This window comes from Sinocyclocheilus anshuiensis, unplaced genomic scaffold (assembly GCF_001515605.1).
Source record: "Sinocyclocheilus anshuiensis isolate Anshui unplaced genomic scaffold, SAMN03320099.WGS_v1.1 scaffold85, whole genome shotgun sequence".
Lineage (NCBI taxonomy): Eukaryota > Metazoa > Chordata > Actinopteri > Cypriniformes > Cyprinidae > Sinocyclocheilus > Sinocyclocheilus anshuiensis.
In genome coordinates, this window is record NW_015536800.1 from 2,737,473 (window position 1) to 2,750,554 (window position 13,082).

At 35.9% G+C, this 13,082-nt stretch overlaps 1 protein-coding gene across 1 annotated transcript in view; it reads left to right on the forward strand.

Moving 5' to 3' along the window:
* Window positions 1–13,080, forward strand: part of LOC107656816 (long-chain-fatty-acid--CoA ligase 1-like) — a gene marked incomplete at its 3' end in the record, with an annotated part of 25,764 nt that extends 12,684 nt beyond the window's left edge. Inside the window, exons 3-21 of the mRNA XM_016444767.1 lie at window positions 2,010–2,124; window positions 2,261–2,325; window positions 2,488–2,589; window positions 2,830–2,929; window positions 3,691–3,866; window positions 3,971–4,003; window positions 4,152–4,203; window positions 4,873–4,946; window positions 5,260–5,337; window positions 7,333–7,467; window positions 7,565–7,699; window positions 10,103–10,198; window positions 10,308–10,380; window positions 10,500–10,588; window positions 10,747–10,863; window positions 11,711–11,854; window positions 11,983–12,084; window positions 12,203–12,274; window positions 13,033–13,080. Of these exons, the coding sequence (XP_016300253.1) occupies window positions 2,010–2,124; window positions 2,261–2,325; window positions 2,488–2,589; window positions 2,830–2,929; window positions 3,691–3,866; window positions 3,971–4,003; window positions 4,152–4,203; window positions 4,873–4,946; window positions 5,260–5,337; window positions 7,333–7,467; window positions 7,565–7,699; window positions 10,103–10,198; window positions 10,308–10,380; window positions 10,500–10,588; window positions 10,747–10,863; window positions 11,711–11,854; window positions 11,983–12,084; window positions 12,203–12,274; window positions 13,033–13,080 (1,806 nt within the window). The remainder of the gene's footprint in view (window positions 1–2,009; window positions 2,125–2,260; window positions 2,326–2,487; window positions 2,590–2,829; window positions 2,930–3,690; window positions 3,867–3,970; window positions 4,004–4,151; window positions 4,204–4,872; window positions 4,947–5,259; window positions 5,338–7,332; window positions 7,468–7,564; window positions 7,700–10,102; window positions 10,199–10,307; window positions 10,381–10,499; window positions 10,589–10,746; window positions 10,864–11,710; window positions 11,855–11,982; window positions 12,085–12,202; window positions 12,275–13,032) is intronic.
* Between the last annotated feature and the right edge of the window lie 2 nt (window positions 13,081–13,082).

Sequence of the window (13,082 nt, forward strand, 5' to 3'; positions counted from 1 at the left end):
AACGTACTCGGTTACTAACGTAACCTCGGTTCCCTGAGATACGGGAACGAGTACTGCGTTGCTAGCCGTGCTATGTAGCTGCACGACTCAGTCGTCGCTTCAGTCGAAGTAACCTGAGAATCCTGTGGCGAACGCCCGCTTATATAGCCAGATGCCCCGTCCATTCTGGCGGGCTTTGACAGGCTTGGCGGGCTTCATCGCCATAGGCTCGTGCAGCTCCGCTGCCTAGCCATTGGTTCGTTTTTTAATACACTGCACGAACCAATGGCCGTGCAGTTTCACTGCATGAATGAAAGACGGCTTCAGTTCAGGAGAAAAAAGGCTTTTTCCCATATGCGTCTAGCAAGACGCAGTACTCATTCCCGTATCTCAGGGAACCGAGGTTACGTTAGTAACCGAGTACGTTTCCAACAGTTGCTTAGCAGCCATGGCTTGCAAATCCACCAAGGTCATAAGAAATCATGTACGCCATCATAGCTTGCAAAACTTTAAACACATTCAAATTTATTAAACATGTTTCAGTCAAAGACCTTTGAATGCATTTTAGAGGTGAAAGGGTGAAGTCATCTGATGCCACAGTGATTATTTTCAAACTTCCTGTAAGAAGCAGTTCAGCAGTGCAGACTGTGTCTCCCTTTGGGTTTACCCCAGCATGTGAAAAGGTTACCAGCTGTATGTCACAAAACTGTCTTTTTGTATGCATCTATGAACTCTTTCCTGAGTTACCCATCTGTTTCCTCAGACATACATGCAATCAGGTCTTAGTACAGAAAACGTTTGCTGTTTCTTGGGACAGTGCATTTTGTGTTTTTTATCATTTATATTTACATTTAATCATTTAGCAGACGCCTTTATCCAAAACGACTTACAAATGATGAGAACAATAGAAACAATCAGACAAATCTCAGTTAGTCTAGCACAGTACACATAGCAAGGTTTTTTTTAATGACTATGTCTACTTCCTGCCAGTAAAAGAAAAGCTTAAAAAAGTGTATACACTATCATTCGAAAATAATACTTTTATTCAGCAAGGGCACATTTATGGTAAAAAAAAAAGGTTTCTGTAAATGCTGTTCTTTTGAGCTTTCTTTCAAAATCAAAGAATCCAAAATAAATAACTACTGTAAATAATTAATTAAAAAAAATTAAATAACGTTTTAATGGTTTCCACAAAAACATTAATAAGCAGCATAACTATTTTTAACACTTTTAATACTGATGATGATTAGAATGATTTCTGAAGGATCATGTCCCACTGTTGACTGAAATATATAAAAATAAATTTTCATTTATGCCTTTGGCAGACACTTTTATCCAAAGCGACACTGCATTTAAGGTATAGTTTGCATTTGATCAGTTCTTGTTTTCTCTGGGAATCGAACCCATGACCCTGGCATTGCTAGTGCCATGCTCTACTATTTGAGCCACAGGGAAATAAATAAATTATAATAATATTTCACAATATTACAGTTTTTACTGTATTTTCATCAAATAAATGCAGACTTGGTGAGCATAAGAGACTCCTTTAAAAAACATAAAAACTAACTTGCCAAAAACAGTTGAATTGTAGTGTATGTGTGTTGAAAACACTTATTTTTAGAGTGGTCTTTTCATCACATTCCTCTATGTCTTGTTCTGTCATCACACACTTTTTTATGTGTATAGCAGTTTTGTGTGTATATGTGTATGTACACAAGTGCACAGACTGTAACTTGGATTTGGATACAAATAATTACAGCTTCTTTCACCCAGACAAGTATAATTGTAGATGCATGTCCTTGATCTCTGTCTTTGCCTGAAAGAGTTTGTGTACTCTCACCATTTCTTGTATGTTTGCTATGGTAACACCCTGAAGCATGTTAGCAGCAGCTTTAAAGCCAGTCAGATCCACTGTGCAGCGACCATCTGTAAATTCCTTTAGCATGAAGTCTTCCTTCCCTCTGCTGTTAATGGCCTAGTCTTTTTTTATATTTTTATCAAAACTATAGATTTTTGGTTTTGTTTTTCAGGGTAGTGGATATGCTCGTCGGTCTATTCTGCAGGACAGTGACACATACATGACATACTACTACAAAGACGCTCAGACAATGTATGAGTTTTTCTTACGAGGACTACGAGTGTCAAGTAAGTCAAATAGCTGTTTGCCTCAAGTCGTTAAGATAAAATCACCAGTAGTTCACCCAAAAAAGAAGCCTTTGTTATTTTAAAGTTTTGTCATCATGTGTGATATCTTTACATTTTTGTGTTTTATTTTTTATAGATAATGGTCCTTGTTTGGGATCACGTCAACCGGGCAAGCCATATAAATGGCTTTCATATAAAGAGGTAAGATTTCTATAGAGCAAAATTGATTTGAAACCTTATTCCACAACTAGTTTAGCCTTTTTTCTCTGTATGTTTATTGAACCCTGTCTCATTTGTATTTTATCAGATATAGCTGTGCATTTGAGTAAGTTATGTATTTTCGTATGCTGTTCATGTGTGTAGGTAGCAGACAGGGCAGAGTTCGCAGGTTCAGCATTACTCCACAGATGTCACAGTCAAACAGGAGACAAATACATTGGCATCTTTGCACAGAACAGGCCAGAGGTAATCAGATGCACACAGACACAGATATCTGAAGCTGGTTTTGATGATCAAAATATCATGTAATTACTTCGATTACACATTGATGGACAGGCTTGATTGCTACATTGATTGCTTTGCTTATTATACAGCAGGTGTGGCAACACTTTGTAATTCTGTTTTGTTTATTTTATATTAATTCTATATAAGATAACCAAGTATGTACATTCCACAACTGATTGAGTTTTGTGCACATTTCTGCAGTGGACGATTTCAGAGCTGGCATGTTACACATATTCACTGGTGGCAGTGCCACTGTATGATACACTTGGAACAGAGGCCATCAGCTATATCATTGACAAAGGTGAGCAAGCACACAGCATTTTTTCCCAATTCTGTGCAATAGTTTTCTATTTCCCTTATATTCATTTTTTAATTCTGCAAATAAATACTAGAAAAAATAAAATATTTTTAGTGAGGACTTTCAAAATAGTATATAGCACCATTTTTGTGTCCTATTCCAGAACAGTGTTCTGTTCACTGTAATAGAAAATCCTATTAATTAGAGCATTAGTAATCCTATTTCAATCATGAGAACTCTTGGAATAGTTTTAGCATGATAATGGATATGACAATATTAATGTACTAGGTCTCAGATGGCTAGATCAAATATGCACGCTGCTACTGCAGAGCATACATCCCATAGCAGATCTAGACAGGTGGAGCTTGGGGAGGTGGAGGGTTTTAGAGGAACTCTGATAGGAACGCTGCAGGGCCAACTTGCAGCGAACACTGAACCAGCTATTTAAAAGTTCAGCAAGCAATCTGATTGGCTAATTGAATCTGATTGCATCAGCAGAGGCCAGTCAACATGCAAACATGTACATTCATGATGTGATTTCTAGACTTTTGCATCTAAAGAAGCTATCAGCCATGCGCCATTCAGACTGAACTTGACTGAAAATTATTTTAAAGTGCTTCATATTTAATCACATTTAAGTATTTAATTAATTACCAGAACTATTTTTAATTTCATTTGAAGATTTTAAAGAAGATGGAAATTGTGTTGACATTGTGACATGTTGTTGAAATTGTGAGAAATTTGTAACAGAGCCTTTGTTGTAGCCACCATCTCCACTGTGATCTGTGACATCGCGGATAAGGCTCGTCTGATCCTGGACTGTGTGTCTGGCCGGAAACACAGCATCACAACCATAGTGATCATGGAGAACTTTGACAGTGAACTGACTGCACAAGCACAACAGAAAGGCATTGAGATCCTGAGCCTCAAGGAGCTGGAGGTTTGATTACACACACACATACACAAACAAACACACCCTTGGTAAGCAGTGATCCCATTAATCTTGTATTTCTGCTTCACTAAATGAAGTCTTTCTTTTGGCAGGCTATTGGCAAAGCGAACTACAAGACACCCATTGTGAGTAAAACTGAGCGCTGTATTGATTTACAGACTTGTAACTTTATACGTGAATAGTGAATTGATTATTTGATTGCTTTATTATTGTTGTTTGTTTTTTTTTGCTTCAGGGTAATTTAATGAATCTTAGTTTTGATTTTATTTCCAGCCACCTAAACCAGAGGACCTGGCACTGATTTGCTTCACAAGTGGAACTACAGGTAAAAGTGTTTATATATGTATTTAACTATTTAATTGTGATTAAATAGACATAACTATTTTGTAGTTAACACTTTAATCCATTCTTATTCTTTTTAATGAAAGAGAACAAAATATATGCAAATGTGGCTAAAATAATTATTGAGTATTTGATTTTGATTTGAAACGGATCAGTTTGATTCATGAGCAAATCATTCATACTGGTTTTATGAACTGGATCAACTGAATGTGCCAAGGAGAGCTAGAGTGAATTTCAAGATTTTCAGTGAATAATGACTATTCCTTTAGAAGGCTTTAGAAGACTTATAGCACCTGAGTCATACAAAACAATTGTTATGATACATTTATGAGTTTTTTTTTTTGTTGTCATTTTGGAGTTTGACAACCCTAGTCCCAATTCATTTTCATTAATTTAAAAAGAAAAACTAAGAAATTATTCAGAAATTCACAGGAAAAGAAGAAAATTCTACTGGTTTGTAATTACAATTTACAATGTAAATGTAAATTTTGTCTGTCCAATTTCTTTCCTTTTTTTCTTTTACAAACAATACACATAGAACACATATTTCATGTCTCTTTCAGATGTTGCCTCATCATATCCTGTCATATTTTGGCATTTTTAGTGCTCCAACTCAGAGAATAAAATTAATATGTTTTTTTTTTCCCAACAGGAAGTCCAAAGGGAGCAATGATCACACATGGAAACGTTGTTTCCAATTGTTCTGCTTTCATTAAAGTTACAGAGGTAAGCCAAAAATGTTTTAAAGCATGTGCTATAAATGTAAAAACTAAATTGTAGTGAAGTATTTCTTGGAAAACGAGCAAAAATGACAACCAGTGTGATTTAAATGACAGATCATATCTGTGAAGTTTTTAGGAGCATCTTTCCTTCATTTTGTTTGTCAGTTAATACATGTTAGTAAATGTTTTCTTCAAATCAAGTTCTGTCTTTCTGTTATGTTCACCTCTTCTTGTGCCTCATTTCCTCATTTAATTATCTGTTTCCTGTCCTGTGTTGATGTGTTTGTATATGTTTATGTGTATATGTGTGTGATTAGGGGTTGCTGAAACCTAGTCCTCAAGATGTTCTCATCTCCTTCTTACCGCTAGCGCATATGTTTGAAAGAGTAGTAGAGGTACGCTGTATTACACACTGCACATGTGTGTGTGTGTGTGTGTGTGTATGTGTGTGTGTGTTTTACAGGTTCACTGCATGCTCAACCAGACAGACATTCACATTTCTTACCTACCACTAGCACACATGTTTGAGAGAGTGGTCGCGGTATGTATTATGCATGCACACCTTTATTAAACAGTTGTTTAATATATTTTCTATACAGTTTGTAACAAACTTAGTTTGCGGTGAACTTAAAGGGATAGTTCACCTAAAAATGAAAATTCTGTCGTTAATTACTCCGAAGATGAACGAAGGTCTTACGGGTTTGGAACAACATGAGGGTGAGTAATTAATGACTTATGTCTTAGGCTTATGTGCCCTCTAGAAGCCTGCGTTCTGCAAGTGAACGTCGCTTTATTGTGCCATTCAAAAGAGGCACAAAATCACTTTCACGGACTTTTAAATGAAATGTTCCCTCCTGGTGGAATGACCTGCCCAACTCAATCCGAGCAAGTCCTTAGCCATCTTCAAGAATCGGCTAAAAACACATCTCTTCCATCTTTATTTGACCCTCTAACTTTAGCAAAAAAAAAAAAAACTTGTCCCTTTTAGACTTGCACTATTCATTTACTGCTTGTTTTCTTACCAAAAAAAACAAACAAAAAAACTAACACTAGCTTTTCTAATCTTTTTGTATTCTATCTATTTATTTTCCTTTTATTTATTACATAATTTACAAAAAAAAGTGTACTGCGTTAAGCTAACTGAGACTTGTTATCGCTTTGGATAAAAGCATCTACTAAATGACTAAATGTAAATGTAATGACACAATTTTCATTTACTCACCCTCATGTCTTTCCAAAAGTTTATTTCTTCTGCTGTACACAAAAAGGAATATTTTGAACCGAACAGTTGATGGTAGCCACTGACTTCCATAGTATGGGAAAAAATATACTATGGAAGTCAATTGCTACTGTCAACTGGTTACCCACAGTCTTCAAAATGTTCTGCTCGGCATAAGAAAGAAATTCATACAAGTTTGGAACGACATGGGGGTGAGTAAACAATGACAGAATTATCATTTTTTGGGTGAACTATTGCTTTAATATTTCATTTTTGAGGGATGTTTTGGTTAAAGGTACAGTTCACCCAAAAATTTAAATTTCCTGAAAATGTACTCACTCTTAGGCCATCTGAGATGTAGATGAATTTGTTTCTTCGTTAGAACAGATTTGGAGAAATTTAGCATTGCATCACTTACTCACAAGTGATCCTCTGCAGTAAATGGGTGCCGTCAGAATGGGAGTCCAAACAGCTGATAAAAACATCATAATAATCCAAAAGTAATCCACATAACTCCAATCCATTAATTAATGTCCTGTAAAGTGAAAAGTGGTATGTTTGTAAGAAACAAATCCATCAGTAAGACATTTTTAATCGCTTCCGGCAGAGTCCTCAATCTGTAATGCTTCCTCCAGTGAAGTCAACTCCTCTGAATCAGGGGAGAAAATGCGCAGATCAAGCAGCATTTACAGTCAAAAACAGTCCAAAATAGTTCTAAACAAATATGTTTGTTGAATTTGATTTTGATGTGAGAAGACAACAGAGTATGAACCTTTTCACTGTTGGATGTGTTATTATGCATTATGTACTGGTGTTTTGGCTAAAGTTAAAATGCCTAAATGATGGATTTGTTTCTTACAAACAGACAGCTTTTCACTTCATAACATGTTAATTGATGGGCTACACTTTTCATCAGCTGTTTGAACTCTCATTCTGATGGCACCCAGAGGATCCATGGGTGAGCAATATATTCTAAATTTGTTCCAATGAAGAAAGAAACTCATCTACATCTTGGATGGTCTGAGGATGAGTACATTTTCAGCAAACGTTCATTTTTGGATGAACTATTGCTTTAAATATATGATATTACAATTTCTTGACTGTATTTGTGCCTATATAGAAATTAACTGTCATTATATTCTTGTTGCATAATTGATTTTTGTGTATGTAGGGTGTGCTTCTGGTCCACGGGGCCAGGATTGGATATTTTCAGGGTGATATCCGTCTGTTGATGGATGATTTGAAGACTCTTAAGCCCACTATATTCCCTGTAGTGCCCAGACTACTCAACCGCATGTTTGATAAGGTACTTCTGTTAAGTTATACACACATGAACTGTTTGCATTGAAGTCTGTACTTAAATACACTCGGTGCTCATTATACATTCGTGTGTTTGCATTAAGATCTTCGGACAGGCAAACACTCCTCTCAAAAGATGGCTTCTGGATTTTGCCTCCAGCAGGAAAGAGGCGGAGCTTAAAAGTGGAGTTGTCAGGAAGGATAGCATGTGGGATAAACTGATCTTCAGCAAAGTGCAGGTAACCAGATGAAATGGAGAAAGAGTGTGTAGAGCCCAAGGACAGAACAATCAGATGAGCACCTATAAAGACTCTGTTGCCTAGCAACACACAAATTACAAAATACTCAGCATTCAACTGTCTGACATTTATAAAGAAAGGGCTCGTTCACACCAAGGACGATAACTATGAATGTAAAGTTTAAAGATCATTCTAATTCCATGAGAACATGGAAGTCTACACCAGAACTATAACAATACGGATGCAAAGGAACAATATTGTTGGAATCATTTTCAGAATGAGTTTTTTAGCTGATGAATGATAAAAAAAACATTGATAGCCAATCAGAATTCACCCAAGCATTTAAAGTGGCAGATGACATAGCTGCAGAGTTTGCTTATCCTAAACAGAATGTTGTCTGTTGGTGTGAATGGAAATTATATTGTTTATAGTTACATTTATAGTTATCGGTTAGCATTCTTGGTGTTTTGTCAAGTTTTTGAAAAAGTTTCCCATGCTCAGGACCAGATTTACCTCTTTTCGTGACATAGGCAAAACAAATTTTTGGGCCCCCCCTTCCCTATTAATATAATAGGCCTAATATTACCACCACCGAAGCAAAAAAAAAAAAATTCTTAATCAGTGAAACCGTTACAATGTTTTCTATCGCAGTAAGCACTTGCGTTCAGTCAATAAAAATCGAATGTAGACTAGTTCTTAATTTGTTTGAGAACTGAGAAAGACCATTCCATTAACTTCGGGAGTGTGCGTGTCTGTACTGTGTGTGCATCTGTGGGAGAGAACGGGAGAAGGAAAACGTTTTTCTGTACATAAAAAAGGTGGAAGACATGGAAATAGTTTGTCATTTTTACCCTATTATTTGTTATATTTACTTGCTCAATGTCTTCTGGGGTTTTGGTTCTTTTACTGTTGTAGATATCCCATAGTATAACAAAAATATTATATATCTCTTCATTGTGTTTGGGCCACCCCTGGACGAGCAAGCATAGGTACGTGCCTAGAATGCCTATGCGTAAATCCGGCCCTGGCTGTACAACCCTCAAGTTTCTAAAGATTCTCATGGCTTACCAGATGTTTGCATCAGTAAGCTTTGAGTTTTTGCTGCTCAACTGACAGCACTGTTGCAAACAATATGCAATTGCTTACTAACCCTTTCTGTGCAGTTTTACAACTCATTTTTTCCCTTTTTTTCATGACCACAAAAATGATGAGAACAACTTTGAAGCTCAAATACTTTAAATCAATGTAAAAAAAAAATTTGTTATGTAGTTATTAATGCAGTCTAATACAGTTATTAGAGAGAGAGAGAGAGAGAGAGATTAAGCGCATGTGAATACCTGCGTCTGTGCGTCTCTCAGCAGTGTTCAGCAGCAGCATCTACTAATAGCGAATCTTTAAGTTGAACTGCTTCAAGAACATCGCTACTGAGAAATGTCATGTATAGCTTTTCAGCTGCGAAACTATTTTATTGATAAATTCGCTGGGCAGCCGCAGCTCTGACAACAAGTTTCTGTCCGCATCTCCGCGTGTGTGCGCGAGTGCGTGTCTGTACTGTGTGTGCACGTGTCTGTGAGAGGAGAAAAGCGTGATTTCCGTACATAAAAAAGGATGAAGACATGGAAATAGTTTGTAATTTTTACCCTATTGTTTGTTATATTTATTTGCTCAATGTCTTCTGGAGTTTTGATTCTTTTATTATTGTAGATATCCCATAGTATAACAAAAAAAATAAAATATATATCTCTTTATTGTGTTTGGGCCCCCCCTGGACGAGCAAGCATAGGCACGTGCCTAGAATGCCTATGTGTAAATCCGGCCCTGCCCATGCTCACCAAGTCTGCATTTATTTAATCAAAAATAAAGGTATATTATGAAATATTATTACAACTGAAAATAACTGTTTTCTATTTGAATATATTTTAAAATGTAATTTATTCCTGTGGTGGCAGAGCTGAATTCTTCAGTATCACATGATCCTCCAGAAATCGTTCTAACATGCTGATTTGCTGCTCAAGAAACTTTTCTCACATGAAAACCATTGTACTATTGTGTATTATTTTTGTGGAAAGTGATACATTGTCCTTCAGAATTCTTTGATTTATAGAAAGTTCAAAAGAACAGCATTTATTTGAAGTTTTTTTTTTCACCACAATACCACAATATTGAGCCATGCTATAAATAGATTAAAAAATATAAGAAGCTTACAGAGTTTTTTTTGCTTATGTTGAATCTACAATAGCTTGCTCAGAACTCTCATCCAGATATAAAATGCGAATGTTAATTAATTTAACTCTATAACCTTTTTGTAACTAAACTCTGCATTAGCATAACACTCCAAACTGAACTGTGACAACTATTTTCTGCTACTATGTCTACATAAATCTGACTCCTGTGACCCTACAGGCCAGTCTGGGTGGATGTGTGAGGCTTATGATCACAGGAGCCGCTCCGGTCTCTCCCACTGTCCTCACCTTCCTGCGAGCAGCGCTGGGCTGCCAGGTACACACACACACACACACACACACCCCTCTGTTCTCCTGCTAATCAGTATTCCCACAACTGGTTTTAAGGTTACTGTTTTTTTGTCTTTTTGATTATTATTTTTTAGTTTTATGAGGGTTATGGGCAGACAGAGTGTACCGCAGGCTGCACTATGTCACTTCCTGGAGATTGGACAGCAGGTAAAACAATGTCAATGTACTCTACACGTATTAACACATAAAAACAAACAGACACACCTTGGATGTACAGTATAAACAGCCTGTGCAGTAACACAAACTCTCCTGGTCTCTGCTCTCAGGTCATGTGGGAGCACCACTGCCCTGTAACTTCGTTAAGCTTGTGGATGTGGCTGAGATGAATTATTTTGCAGCAAATGGAGAGGGAGAGGTTTGTCAACAGTTAAAATATTGAATTTTAAAGGAATGTTCTGGGTTCAATATAAGTTAAGCTCTATTGACAACATTTGTGGAATAATGCTAAAGGTGTACCTCTCAATTGACTGGTGTGTGTGTGTGTGTGTGTGTGTGTGTGTGTGTTTTCCACAGGTGTGTGTGAAAGGACCAAATGTGTTTCAAGGTTACCTGAAGGACCCAGAGCGAACCTCAGAAGCCATAGATAAAGACAGCTGGCTGCACACTGGAGATGTCGGCAAATGGCTTCCGGTAAATTTCACATCTTCTCTTAGCACTTCTGCTCCTTATTTACTCTCATTTGTAACTTTTTTTAGTCTCTCAGTTCAGCACTAATTTAATCAGTGTCCTTATTTCTGTAAATCTTCTACTTGATTCAGTGAATCAGATCAACCCAGTTACTGACTCACTAACAATATTTAGTATTAATTTCACCCTTTACAATTTTCTTTTGAAAAGTTTCTTATGCTCACCTAAGCTGTATATGTTGGACAAAAATGCAGTAAAAAACAGCAATATTGAGAAGAACAAATATTTGAAGTCCATATCACAGTTTTAACAATAACGACACAGATGAACAATATCATTGAAATGATTTTCAGAAGGATTTTTCAGCCGATGGGAAACAAACGAACAAAAAACAATAACAGCCAAATAGAATCCTCCGTACTTTAAAGCACTCAAGCATTTGTATTAGCAGACAAAATAACTGCAGCATAAACACACGCTAATATAGTTATTGTTATAGTTATCTTTATGGTTATCATTCTTTGTGTGAAAGGGCCTTAACTTATGAGTAAATGTCTTGTCTCTTATGCTCACCATGCATTCTAAAAAAATAATGTCCAAGACTATTTATTTTAGAATTTTTTGAAAAATGTACATATTAATGCCTGTGAGTCCACTGAAACTCATACTTAAAACTCACCAGCTCCTGTTAATACAACTGTAGACAAGTGAAGCATTTAACTTTTGCACAATCTTTCCAAAATGTTGCACATTTTGAAAATATTTTCAAACGAATTCTTGCGTTTTAAGAGAACAGAACCCTTCCCCCTTCTTTTAATTAGTTAGTGAAGTTGAGTATTTATTGTTTTAGAATGGGACTCTGAAGATTATAGACAGGAAGAAACACATCTTTAAGCTGGCCCAGGGTGAATACATCGCTCCAGAGAAGATTGAGAACATCTACATCCACAGTGACCCTGTGGCTCAGGTCTTTGTACATGGAGACAGTCTGCAGGTGAGAGACGGGACTGAATGACTGTGGCTTCCACATAGCAGTGAATCAGAGTGTGGATGTGCTTTAATATGTGTGGGTATGTGCTATTATAGATCAGTGGAGTAAACCCGTCCTGTGTCTCTTTGTAGGCTTGTTTAGTGGGCATTTTGGTTCCTGATCCAGATTTTCTGCCTGGATGGGCAAAGAAAAGAGGCATCGAGGGCTCCTATACTGAAATGTGCAAAAGCAAGGTACAACACTTCGGATTTGGAGGCTTTGGATTCACATTTGATGACAATGTTTACATTTTTAATTTGTTGAAATATGAGGACTTGTACCATCCCTGACTTCTGATATTGTTTTAACCAGGAACTGAAAAATGCCATCCTGGAAGATATCATTCGTCTAGGGAAAGAAGCTGGACTGAAGTCCTTTGAACAGGTTAATATACAAAACCAACTCTTTTACTTCTTGACAACTCTAGCACAAATCACAAACCTTCACATCCCACAAAATGTTTTACAAAATGTATCTGTTAGTTTCTTGTTATTCTGTTTTATTGGTTGTGAATACTGATCCACATGTCAAATACAGAAGTACTAGCAAGGGTCTTTTTAAAACAGGGTCCATTAACTCATAAATAACACTAAGAATGTTCATGATATTTCAATTTTTTCTAAATATGGTTGATTTGTCCAATAACCTTTTAAAATAATAATTATAATGCAAAAAATATAATTTTGTTGCTTACAATATAATGACAATAATATTTAATTAATAACATTAGTTTAGCATAATATAATGTTTTTACTGCTGACCCAATTTCTATATTAACTCAGTTTTATTGCCCAACAGAGATTTACATCATTTTAATTATACATTATCTCTCTGTTGGACAATAAAATTAAATCAGGTCAACACTAGTTTAGAATAATGTAATAAAGTTTGTTAATACTATTAAATATTATAATGGCATTTTAAAATTATTATTATTATTACAAATAATTAATAAAATTGCTATAATTATTGTTATATTATTAAAAATTAATTAATAAATATTAAAATTATTTTAGAACAATATTCTATTATTATACTTATAATATTTAAGCTATGTTATATATTATTAACATACTAAAAAATGATTGTATATTCTTTTATCTAATCTCTTTGTGTGTGTGTGTGTGTGTGTGTGTGTGTAGGTGAGGGACATTGCCCTGCACATGGAAATGTTCTCTGTTCAGAATGGACT